Source organism: Nicotiana tabacum, chromosome 14 (assembly GCF_000715075.1).
Source record: "Nicotiana tabacum cultivar K326 chromosome 14, ASM71507v2, whole genome shotgun sequence".
Classification (NCBI taxonomy): Eukaryota; Viridiplantae; Streptophyta; class Magnoliopsida; order Solanales; family Solanaceae; genus Nicotiana; species Nicotiana tabacum.
Window position 1 is genome coordinate 39989613 of NC_134093.1, and position 13680 is coordinate 40003292.

The 13680-nt window shown below is 33.3% G+C and overlaps 1 protein-coding gene across 1 annotated transcript; it reads left to right on the forward strand.

Annotated features, from left to right (window-relative positions):
• Positions 1-461: 461 nt before the first annotated feature.
• Positions 462-4293, forward strand: LOC107768722 (protein trichome birefringence-like 10). The gene is made up of 4 exons (XM_016587865.2): positions 462-1193; positions 1647-2036; positions 2692-2850; positions 3536-4293. The coding sequence occupies exons 1-4, from the start codon at positions 748-750 to the stop codon at positions 3906-3908; spliced, it is 1368 nt and encodes a 455-aa protein (XP_016443351.1). The 5' UTR covers positions 462-747; the 3' UTR covers positions 3909-4293.
• The last annotated feature ends 9387 nt before the right edge of the window (positions 4294-13680 follow it).

Genomic DNA, 13680 nt, shown 5'->3' on the forward strand with positions numbered 1-13680 from the left:
CTTTGCAAAACTCGTGTCCTTTCCCTTGAAAACTAATACTCCCAATTTTCAAAATAGAAAAAATGTTTTATTAGAATTAAGGTAAAAAATTATTCGTATAAGATGTTTACATCAAATAATTTAACTTTAGTAGTAAAAAATAACAGTACTACTTATATGCATGGAAAAAAATATTTTTTATTCATTGATTATGTGTAAACACAAGTAAACTTTTTTACCGGCTAAAATGTAGGAAATTTTTCCCTTTTCTCTTGCATTTATTTCTTCAAGAATGTGTTTGGACAGAATTTGCCAGTTTCTGAATTTTTTAAACAGTTAACAGGTAAAATTTGAAATAAGTTAAAAAATTCCATACCATAAATGCAGTATTATTTTAAGATCCTTACTAGGTTTGAAATTTAACCCTTCATTACTAGTGCCACCCCTTACAAATACAAAGTACACTCATCACTTCCCATTTCACCCCCCTCTTTTGCCCTTTTCTCCATTTTCTTTCTTCCATGTTTAGTAACTTGCTTTCTCCACACCCCTCTCTGTTCTAACTAATCTTTACTCAAAAAAAAAAAAAAAAAAAAGCCCCAAAGTTAATAATTCTTGCCTTACTCTTTTAGCAAGTAAAGAACAATGATTCGAACCAACTTGTTATGATTATTTCCCCTTCATTCTTGCTTGAACCCCACAACTCTTCTTTGCTTTACTAATTTTTTTTAATTATAAAATTTGTATTTTATCAAGAAATTCACAACAATGGCTGAAACTCCATCTCAGAAAGAGTATGAAAAAGTTACTTTCTTGATTGTTGTTAAGAAAATGAAGAGATTCAGGCTTTTTGAGCCCTCTTTGAGCATTCTTGGATTCTTCTTAGTTATATGTCTTGTTTTGTGCTTTGCCTTGTTGGATTACAGAAGTGTGGCTAAAGTCTTGAAATATTCTGCAGAGTCTCAGAGGTTTTTATGGTTGAGGTTTAATAGGCCAAATAATATTGCTGAAAGTAAAAGAGTTGATTTTTTGAGTGAAAATGGCAGTGTTTGTAATGTGTTTGATGGTGATTGGGTTTGGGATGACAATTATCCTTTGTATAATTCTAGAGATTGTAAATTCTTAGATGAAGGTTTCAGGTGTACTGAAAATGGAAGGCCTGATTTGTTCTATACAAAATGGAGATGGCAGCCTAAACATTGCAATTTGCCCAGGTTTTTATCCAAAGTTTGCATTTTTTTAATTTTAAATTTTACCCTAATTTTGTGATAGTATCTTGAATTCTGTTTGTGAAATAGTATTTGTATTTTGAGTTTATTTTTATTTGCAATATTTTGGAGAAAACTAGCATTGGACATGTCAATTTGGGTTGCTTTCTGGTGAAACATGTTTTTGATGAAATTTGCATTTGTAAATTTGTCCTCCTTTTAGTCTATGTTTATTTTATTAGCATTTATAATGGCATAATCCACACGACTTAACAATATAACGTTATGTGAAGGTGACTTGATTGTGATGTCTATTCAGCATATTGCTTTTCTTAATCAAAGGGGTAGTGTTAAACTTGTTCAACCAAAAAGTCACAGAAACAGAGATTATCACTTGGTCTTAAAAGTCACAATTCAACCAAAGAAATTAGAGATTTACTTTTTCAATCCATGAAACAGATTTAATCCCAGGACCATGCTAGAGAAACTGCGGAATAAACGTATAGTGTTTGCCGGAGACTCAATTGGGAGAAACCAGTGGGAGTCTTTGCTTTGCATCTTTTCTTCAGCTATAGCCAACAAGGACACAATCTATGAAGTAAATGGCAGTCCTATCACGAAACACAAAGGGTTTTTGGTCTTCAAGTTTGCTGATTACAATTGCACCGTGGAATACTATAGGGCGCCGTTTCTCGTGCTGCAGAGCCGACCTCCTGCTGGATCCCCAGCCAATATAAGAACAACTCTAAAGTTAGATAAAATGGATTGGAGTTCTTTAAAATGGAGGGATGCAGATGTCATTGTTTTCAATACCGGACATTGGTGGAACTATGAGAAGACCATAAGAGGGTAAATTTTCCCACTTAACTCTATTTTTTTAACTCTTGTTTTTCCTTTCGATCTGCTTATGATTCTCAAGATGAACTGTTAATATACTGATTCTGCCGTGCTGAGTCGAGCCATTCTGAAACTAAGCAGTGTCTTTGATGTGGACATTGTCTTCATCGTTTGTGATACCGTGCTATCCTAAGTTGCTCCGACATGGCAGTTTAGGTGCCACACCCCTGTCGACACGACACTAGTATGGGTGTGAGTATGGGATCCGTACCGGATCTGGTCAAACAAATTTGGGTACTTTGACCACGGAAGACGAAAAAATTTGAGACGAGATATAATTTGATTCCCGAAATCAAATCCTTATCTAGGAAATCAATCTTTCACTTATCTACAACTTGAGAATAAAAAAGAAATCCACACTTTACAAGCTATACGTAAGTATTCCACAAAATTTCTCATAATTTAGAGATATTTTTATTTTTTTGAATTATTTTTAGCCGAATCCCCGCACGCGTATCCGTACTAGGATCCGTATCCTCGAATCTTATAATTTACATCTCGAAGGATCTGACCTCTAGATCCGCACCCGTATCGGACACCCGCACCCATGTCCGAGCAACTTAGGTGCTATCTTATGTATTAAACTGCAATATGAAAATGTTTTCAGGGGTTGTTACTTCCAAGAGGGGTCAGAGGTGAAGATGAATATGAGAGTGGATACTGCCTATGAGAGGTCTTTGCAAACAGTGTTAGACTGGGTAAATCGTGAAGTAAACTCCAATAAAACCCAGGTCTTCTTTCGGACGTACGCCCCGGTACATTTCAGGTTGGTTCCAAGTTTCTTTGTCCTTGCTAATTTGTTCTTTGGACCTATAATTGTTAAACACTTTGCACCTCTACTCACCTTGCAGTCATGACATAACTTGGTTAGTGATCTTAAGCTTTACTATGCCGTCATGTTGACAAACCCGGAGTTTGTGCTACTTGAGGATCATAAGACACGAATATGACCTCAATAGATTGGACTTGGTACATACATGTAACATCTATGGTCGATTGACTTGGCACTGGAGTTGGCTATTGGTCAGAGCACTTTCTGACACATTGTTCTATACTTCAAAGCATAAAGCATAAGCAGAAATACCATTTTGTGTGTGCTCTAGAGCTTTCTTTAGTGCTCCAAAGGGCATGAATCCTGTTTCTGTTCATAAGTTCAATACGCTGACCTTTGAACAGATGGTCTTCTTTTTTACCCTATATTAATTTCTATATTAAAAAAACAGACAGTCTTCTTTTAGTTATTTCCTGAGTGGTTGTCTTTTTCTTTAGTTCCTTTTGCCCCTTCATTTTTCTTATATGTGGGCACCTGTTTTTAGGCAGGGGGTTCTGTAGGAAAAAAAAAAAACTTCCGCTCCCTCGCCTAGCTGTTAACCTGGATGATATGATCATTTCTGCTTGTTTTGGTGCTAACCTGTGGTTATTGACAAAGCTATATATTGCGTGATTTGCAGAGGTGGAGACTGGAGAACCGGGGGAAGCTGTCACCTGGAGGCACTTCCAGATTTAGGCTCTTCATTGGTGCCACCCCACACGTGGGCTCGATACAGTATATTTCGTGATGTAATGTCAACTCGCTCAAACTCGTCAAATCTAGGAGCATTACATGTTCTAAACGTAACACATCTGACCTCCAGAAGAAAAGATGGACATTCATCTATGTACTATTTGGGTCCTGAGGTAGGCCCCGCACCTATCAATAGGCAAGATTGCAGCCACTGGTGCCTGCCAGGAGTCCCAGATACATGGAATGAGCTACTCTATGCCCTATTTATGAAGCGCGAAGCAACTCAAACTTGGAATACCTCAACCATCCAGGTACAATGATCGGAGGTTGCTGCTAAGAGATGTAAACTACATCTGTACGCTCTCCACAGGACTAAGATGTGTCAAATATAAGGATGCTTGTCCGATAAAATACAGTATCGAGGAGATACAAAAAATTACCAGACACAGGAGGCAAGGCAAGAACCTGTCGCATGGCTGTTTCAAGACTTGCTTCTATCTAGAGTGGGTATTGACTGAAGAGAACCAATTTAGGGGCAAGTTGTAAACAGAGTCATAGAATAAAATAGATATAACCTCATAGATAGGAGTATTTCAAATGTAGTGATTATCATGCTTTTAGGGCATCAAATGTAGAGATATCAAGTTTTGGTTACAACTTGTAGCTGGACAAAGAAAAGAATCTAACTTGAAATAGTTCTGTCAATTAAACTATTCTGTCTGCATTCTTTGATTGCATTGAGACATACATAATGCAACTAAACTTAGCCTGCATATCCGGATTCCAAAAATGAAGCAATTCTACTCCTTCAATATCTAAGTACTAACTCTTTTGCTTTTGGGTCTATCCTTAATGTTAGAATTAGCATTGTCCATAAATTTCCAATATTAACTTCAAATATATACGGCAAAAACACTTGATGATTTCTTCCAATCTATCGAAGCCTCAGTGGACAGAGTTACTTGGTATATGTACTGGGAGGCAGCATGTACCTCGTGGATTTAGTGGTGCGGCAAGCCTGAGCACCGCGGTTATTAAAAGAAAAATGCTAAATTGGTACTAACAATACACAATGTTACTTTACTTAAATTCGGATTATGACAGAAGGTTCAAGGTAATTTTCTTAAAATTTTAAATAAACTGAAAGGGAGAGCTGAAAGCACAAATAAAGCTCTAGATGTTATACGAAAAATTAAATTATGGTGGATGTCTACTCTTCCTCCATGATCTTCTCAAATGTTTAATGACATATTTCTATACTTAATGACATATTCAATGACATATTTTTCTTCATTTTTCATGCCTATATAAAGGTCTTGTAATAGATAGGAAAATACACACAATTGAAGAAGAAATAAGAATCTCTCCTCTCTTTCTCTCTATATCTCTTAGCTTGTTTTCTTTGTTTTATATTGTTACTTTGAGTTATATTTTATAACACGTTATCAGCACAAAATCTCTAACCTCAAGGTCGAATTCCACTTCTGGTAAGGTATATCTCGATGATCTATCGTCAAAATTATCTAGATTTTATTCAGAAAGGTATGTAGTGTTACAGACACGTCTTTCTGCTATAACAATAAGTCTGAGCTTTAAACCAGATAAGTTTGTACCACTATTTAGAATAAGCAATGGTCTGGTTATTAAAAAATTTAGTATTTATGTGGTTGCTAAGGATGTCACCTTGTTAAATTTTCATGAACTAAATAATAGGTGGCATGCGGTATACTAAATAATCTATAAATTAAAATTATACTTTATTATGTATGCTTATGGTTTTACCTTATAATACGATTTTAGTATGCCTAGTATAATGATTATACATTAATTTAATGTAATAATAATAATAATAATAATAATAATAATAATAATAATAATAATAATAATAATAATAATAATATTCGTAACTATTTTATTTTGATAAGATAAAATATTAGTACAAGAAGTATGTACTACACCAAATTTTTCATTGATGATAGTTCTTATCAAATTAACATGTTGAATCATTTCTATATGGAAAGCATATAGTAGTAGATAGTAGACAGAGATTTATCCACTATTTTTTTTATTCCGTGATTGATTTAAAGGTTATACTATATCTTTTTATTTTTCTAGAAAGCATAATACTTAGTTTCCACAAATGTGCATGGTAACTAATAGTGCTATTATTCTGTTTGATACATAATTTTCCTTAATGTTCTGGTCATATCACTTTCATCTTGAAGTAAGCTTATTGCAGCAAAGACCACGTGTGAATTTTCAATATTATTTTGTATTTTTATATATCTGTTTGACACTAATTACTTAGCTAATTTGAGTAAACGAAAGTCTATTGTTGAGAATTATATCCAAATGACATTATGAAGAGTTTAACTCAAGAAGTAAGCATTTCCTTCGTATTTGAAATTGTTTATGTCCTTTGCTATTAATGATATCAACTCCAATGAGTTCAAGTCGCAATGCACAATGAGGGTAAGACATCAAGATCAAGTCTTGATGCTCCATGATGATAAGAGTTGGGTTTGAGTCCCAATTCATTATGGCCTAACATGCCTTTATATTGGTAAGATATTGGGTTTGAGTCCCACTATACCATATTGATGATATAATGATAACTAAAAAAAATAATATATTTTTCATGAAAAGGCATGAATATTGTCCCACTTGATTTGCTCCATTCTTGAAGTGAATGTAGTAGCGGCGCATAATAAGTCTAAATGAAGACAAGTGGTTGAACAATGAACGAGGGCGTTCCAAAGATCAAAATAATAATAATCATCAACCGTGATTATAAAAGGAGAATAATAAGGGTTCACAAAATAGTCATTCAAAATGTGAAGGCAGTGTTTACCATCAAATTTGTATGAAAAATAATAAAGCACGTTGTTGATTATGATCCATTCCCTGAAGAGAATGTGACTTGTGATAAGCATTGCGAATGCAGACCTACTCCTAAAGGTGAATGTGGCAATATGTGATAAAAGTAATGAATAAAGACATGCAATGCATGATTAGATAAATACCACACAACTCACCTCTACGGGAGATTTGAGTAAAATAAAGAGAATAAATATTATTGTGTGGTTACATGAATATGTCATTGGTCGCGTACATGTGATACGCATAGTTTGTTGAGCCTTATAAAAGGTTATTAAAGGCAAAATCAAAGCAAGAAATTATTTTGCTTATGATGATTTTGACCATGACAATTTATTATGATATAATTTTCTCTGTGAAGGAGACATTACCATATGAATGGTGTGACAAAAGATCTTGTAGTACAAAAGTTATTAAGAGCTCCGAAAAAATTAATTTGTTACTACCCGAAAGAATAAAATTATTCACGGCATTGATATTGTAAAGTCTCAAAAGAATCTTTTTGAGTTTCAAATATATAAGTCAAAGTGGTTGGCATATTGAGACTATAAATGAAAGGAATATTGAATATATTCATATTTCTATAATCATAACGGGTAAATATGAAAGGTTACCTGATTTTTTTTTCTATTTGTACTACACAAATATAAGCATGATGATGGAATCATATGCCACAAGTAAACTAGAGGTTTACTGAAACAAATATTAGTTGGCATGACCGGTTGAGCATCCCGGTTCAATTATGATGCGAAAAATTAATTGGGAATTACATTGGCATATATTGAAGAAATAGAAGATTCTTCAAGAATTTTCTTGTGCTGCTTATTCTCATGATATACCCGTTAAGGTTGAGATTGAATCCCTTGATTTCTAGAACAAATAAAAGGTGATAAATATATGGGCTCAACCACCTGCCATGTGGATCGTTTACTATTATATGATTTTAATAGATGCATCTATTCTATGGTCACATGTGCATATGTTATCAACTTGAAGTTTGACTTTTGCAAGATTGATTGCTCAAATTATTAGAGCACAGTTCCAGAATATAAATTATGATAATTTATCTTGATAATACTGGTTTAAATTCAAGTTGGTTTAGCAGAAATTATATGCCTCCAATTATATCTAAACCATTGGTTATGAGAATAAAATTGCCAAAATAAAATTTGGTATGTGATGTATTATTTAATATACAACAACACTTGTATGCATCTAGCCAAGTTATGATAAGTTCTCCCTATCACAATCGGTTCAGTGTCAGAAACCAAATAATTTTCATCTAGAAATATGAATGTGCTATATGATTTAATTATTTTACCACAATGCACAAAGATGGATCCACAAATAAGGCTAGGGCTATGTGTTGGTGATCCCAACAATAAGGGGAGAAAATGGACAGCTGAAAAAGTAATGCATATAATGAATTATTATGTGTACATCTAGATCCTCGCACGAGAAAATGTGAACTTGAAATTCAAGTGATAATTCATTTACAAAATATTGCCAGACATATTTGCTGGCCCAAAGCTAAATGTCATATTCATCTGCTAATGCTCCAAATAAAATAAAGTTCATAATGAATAGAGTCTATGGTATGCATGAAGCATAATAGACTAATCGGTTCCAAAGATAAAACTCCTTGAAGAAGGAGAGGAGCAAATGTTCAAGATGGTCATAATAAGGAGGCAATTGCTCTAGAAGAGCACCACAACATAATACTTCATAAGACCTCATGGGAGAGGCTCAAGTACTTGAAAATAATAAGATAAAGAGATCTCAATAAGTTATGTCTTTATTGGATAATAGTAGAACCGATATAAAATGATCGTCGACGATATTGTTAATATAATGTAGCGCTCAATATTATTAATATTGACGAGAATCTTGAGCTCAAATCTGTCATGAAATTTGGACAGATAAATGATTGGCCAAATGAAAAATACGCAATGAAAATTGATTTCACCTGAAAAATATGAAGTTGGACGGATAGTCCCAACGCCTGAAAGTATAAAGCCAGTGAAGGTATAAATGTGTTCTTGTAAAAAAAAGTCAAGTCGATAGACATAAAGAAGACTTGTGTCACAAGAAGATTTGTAAATATCTTGGCATTGGCATTGATTATATAGAGACATGTTCTCATGTGGTGGATGTCGTAATTTCAGGTTTTAATTTGGCAATGCAAGAAAAACGTGATATGCGTATAATGGAAATCATTGAAGCATTTAAATTGTTCTGAAGTATATTAAAGTTCCAAGAAATTTATTAAATAAAGATTCAAAAATTCTTATACGGATTGAAACAATCAGGGCGCATGTGGTATAATCGCCTGAGTGAGTACTTGTTGAAAGAAGGGTACAAGAATGATTCAATTTGTTCTTGTGTCTTTATAAAAAAATCTGATCTAAATTTGTTATAAGTATATTGATGATTTAAATATCATTGGAACTCCTAGGGAGCTTCCTAAAGCATTAGACTATTTAAAGAAAGAATTTAAAATGAAAGATCTTGGAAAGACAAAATTTTGTCTTGGTCTACAAATTAAGTATATGAAAGATAATTTTTTTGTCCATCAATCACCATACACTAAAAATATTTTAAAGCAATTCTATATGGATAAAGCACATCCATTGAGTACCCCGATGGTTGTGAGATCACTCGATATAAATAAATATCCATTCCGGCCTCATGAAAATAATGAAGAGCTTCTTGGTCCCGAAGTACCATATCTTAGTGCAATTGGTGCACAAATGTATCTTTCTAACATTACAAGGTATGATATAACTTTTTCAATTAATGTCTTAATAAGATATAACTCTTTTCCTACAGGGAGACATTGGAATGGAATCAAACACATATTGTTGTATCTAAAAGGGACTACCGATATGAGATTATTTTATGGTAATGATTGCAGTCCCGATCTTGTTGGTTATACCGATGCTGGGTATTTATATGACCCACACAAGGCTCGATCTCAAACAAGTTATGTGTTGACATATGGAGGCACTGCCATATCTTGGCGATCGACTAAGCAATCAATCGTGGCTATTTCATCTAATCATGCTGAGATAATTACTATTCTTGAAGCAAGTCGAGAATGTGTATGGTTGAGGTCTATAATACACCTTATTCGAGACAAATATGATTTGAAGTGTGACAAACTACCCACAATTTTGTATGAAGACAATGCAACATGCATATCCCAGTTGAAGGGAGGATTCATAAAATGGGATAGGACAAAGCACATTTCACCAAAGTTATTTTTTACACATGATCTTAAAAAAAATGGTGATATCAATGTGCAACAGATCCGTTCAAGTGATAATATGGCTGATTTGTTCACCAAATCTCTACCGACGTCAACCTTCAAGAAACTAGTGTACAAGATTGGGATGCGAAGGCTCAAGGATGTGAATTGATGCTCTCATTAGGAGGAGTTAATACGCGTTGTACTCTTTTTTCCTTACAAGGTTTTGTCCCACTGGGTTTTCCTTGCAAAGTTTTTAACGAGGCAGCCAAAAGTCGTATTTCTAAACATGTGTACTCTTTTTCCTTCACTAGGATTTTTTTTCCTATAGGTTTTTTTTTCCTAATAAGGTTTTAACGAGGCACATTATCTATGGACATCCAAGGGGGAGTGTTATAAGAAAAATCAAATTATGGTGGATGCTTACTCTTCCTCCATGATCTTCTCAAATGCTTAATGACATATTCAATGACATATTTTTATACTTAATGACATATTCAATGACATATTTTTCTTCACTTTTCATGCCTATATAAAGGCCTTGTAATAGATAAGAAAATACACACAATTGAAGAAGAAATACTCTTCCTTCTCTCTATCTCTATTTCTTGTTCATGTTTTACTAAATTGCTTTTATTTCATAACTTTTTCTTGTTCATGTTTTACTAAATTGCTTTTATTTCATAACATTATATCAATTAAGTATGATTTATGATTGATTAGGAGTGCTTCACGTTAACATGGGATAACGTACGTAGATATTTTAAAGTTATAATCATCTATTTTAGTACTTTTTTCTATCTTATGTATGAGAAATGAATTTTGGCATGATATTCGATGTTCCAATCAAACAGCAAATCTATCTTCTTTTATAGTCTATGCACTCTGTCAAGCTATTGATTAGATAATGTTTTTAAGCCTATGCTTCTCAATCATATTCTTGTAAAATTAATAAATTTTAAATGATTACTATACATTTAGCTAGCATTTGGCCATAGATTCTCAAATTTATTTTAAAAAATCTGATTTGGGTGAAGTTTGGTTTTAAGAAGAAAATATGTTTGGATATAATTTTTCAAAACATATTTCACTTCTTTTTTTGAAAATAATATGAAATGACTTATACCCATAAGTTTTAAAAACTATTAAAAATACCCAACAACTCTAAAGAAAGTTCTTGCAAAATAAGCGAAATAAATCTGAAGAAAATTCATACAAAACAAGCGAAATAAATATGAAGAAAATTTATACAAACATTAGCAGATTTTAGCAAATTACCTTCAAATTTTATTTTTGCGGTAGATTGTTGTCACGATCCAAAATCCCACCACAGACGTCGTGATGGCACCTAGTCTCTAAGACTAGTTAAGCCGATTTCTATCACATTTTGAAGCCATTTTGTTTTGAATTAAATAAGTAACCAAAACTAACAGCGGAATAAATATGAATATACAACCTCCCAAGACTGCTAGAATTGAGTCACGAACTCTAACGGAATACATGGAATAATTACGAGGACCGAATATACAATATTGTTTGATTAAAAATTAACAGTACAATGAAATGATAAGACTCCAAGGGACTGCGACGACCAAGCAGCTCTACCTTGAATCTTTACGATCCCGCTTTAACTCTACTCAAGTCCGATACCTCCAATACCTGATTCTGTACAAAAATGTGCAGAAGTATAGTATGAGTACACCGCGGTCGGTACCCAGTAAGTATCAAGACTAACCTCAGAGGAGTAGTGACGAGGTACAGTCGAGACACTCACTAGTCAAATAACTTGTGCAATATAGCATGAAAAAATAACATAAAACAAATAGCAATAATAGCAACATCAATCAACTAGTGATTTAAACAACAAGGTAACATGAACATCATAAATATTGTTCAAACGAGTAATAAACACAGGTACAACCAATTAATCAGGTCCTTCAGAATATATATCTTTTATTTAAGTTATTCAATAAAAATCTCTAAAAGATAATCCTTTTCAATAAATATATTTCCGAATATAATTCTTTCAAGTAAATATCTTTCGAATATAATTCTTTCAAGTAAATATCTTTCAAATATACTTCTTTTAAGTAAATATCTTTATAATATAATTATTTCGAATAAATATCTTTCAAATATACTTCTCTCAAGTAAATATCTTTATAATATAATTATTTCAAATAAATATCTTTCTAATATAATTCTTTCAAATAAACGTCACCATGTGACGCCTCATTTAATTTTCCTGGCGTGAGGAATACATTCAACATATCACATCAAAAGGCACGGCAATACCTTCGTGCACTTAGCTCATTCTCACCCAATATATATATTTGATTCAAATCAATTGGCACGACAACACCCTTCGTGCATTTATATCTTCCTCACCGTGCATACATATAATAGTACCAACTAGGTGGGAGAAATGCCAATAACAATAAAAGAAATAAAGTGGAGGCACACATGAAGCAATAACGACTACAAGTCACATAGAAAACATAGGTGCACAATAACATCTCAAGATAAATGCATGAATGTATACACAACGAAGCGATATCCTAATATAATGTATGTCTCTCGTCCGCGCCTGCACGAAAACACCCTTCGTACCATGAATATATGATAACATAAAAATAATTTCACGGCATCCCCCTTCGTGCTTTTACTCTCATCCTCACCTGATAATATAAATGAAATAGCACGGCATCACCCTTCGCGCTTTACACTCTCAAATGACACGACATCACCCTTCGTGCTTCACACTCTCAAATGGTACGGCATCACCCTTCGTGCTTTACACTCTCAAATGGCACGGCATCACTCTTCGTGCTTTACACTCTTCCTTACCAAGCACATGTATATCATTAACAAGCAAGGTAGGAAGCATAAATAACATCAAGGAGAGTGTTTAAACCACAACACAATACAACAATTCATATCGCAATTTTCCACTGACCACAACCAAATTTCAAATAAGTAACATAATCAATAAATTTGTCAACAAATTGCCCAAGACTCCACACAACGTATAATAAACCTCAAAACAATAAACATAGGTAAAAAATACTCAGTACAGGGCAATGCCTTCATTAATCAAAATTCTTGATAATTATATTAACTCCTCAATTTAAACTTATTAATAAATATTTGCAGATAAGGGTTCCATCATGGATTTAATTCCAAGAAAATATCAAGTCAATAAACACACGAAATTCATGTAAAATCCAAGTGACAATAACACCAAATTTATTATATAAAATATAAACTTGACAAATAAGGAACGAGGCGTGATAGTTCAAGGATTTACTAATGCCAACAATTATCTAATTTAATACATAAGAATGCCTAAAACTTTAAACTAATAAAATTTGCACATATAAGCTCGAGTACGTACTCGTCACCTCGCGTACTCGACTTCACATTTCACAAATGGCACATAAGACTCGATGCCTAAGGGGTAATTTCCCACTCGAGGTTAAGCAAGACACTTACCTTTTTGAAGTTATGCCGATATTCTAAAATCGCATTCTTTCTTGAATTGACCTCCAGACAGCCCAAATCTATCCAAATTAATTGTATAACTTCATTAAAATTCATCAAAAATAATTTCGGATAATAATACGTCGACTTAAAAAATTTATTCTAAAAAGTCAACAAAAGTCAACCGGGACCCGCCCTCGGAACCCGATATAATTTTCATGAAATCCGAATACCCATTCCGATATGAGTTCAACCATACTAGTTTTATCGAATTCCAATAATAACTCGACCTCCAAATCTTAAATTTTCGTTTTTGGAAGATTTTGGCTCTTCCATTAAAATCTGAATTAAACGATGAATATAATCATAAATTCATGAAATATAAACACTTTAGGATTTAGAACACTTACCCTAATCCATTTGGTGAAAATCGCCTCAAAAATCGTTTAAGGTATAGCTACTGCCCAGGTATAGCTACTGCCCAGGTA

Excerpts from the sequence above, each read along its gene's own strand:
- LOC107768722 (XM_016587865.2), top strand. The coding sequence starts at position 748 with ATGGCTGAAACTCCATCTCAGAAAGAGTATGAAAAAGTTACTTTCTTG. Across the intron at positions 2,037-2,691 it reads TATGAGAAGACCATAAGAGG|GGGTTGTTACTTCCAAGAGG; the intron begins GTAAATTTTCCC and ends AAATGTTTTCAG. Across the intron at positions 2,851-3,535 it reads TACGCCCCGGTACATTTCAG|AGGTGGAGACTGGAGAACCG; the intron begins GTTGGTTCCAAG and ends CGTGATTTGCAG.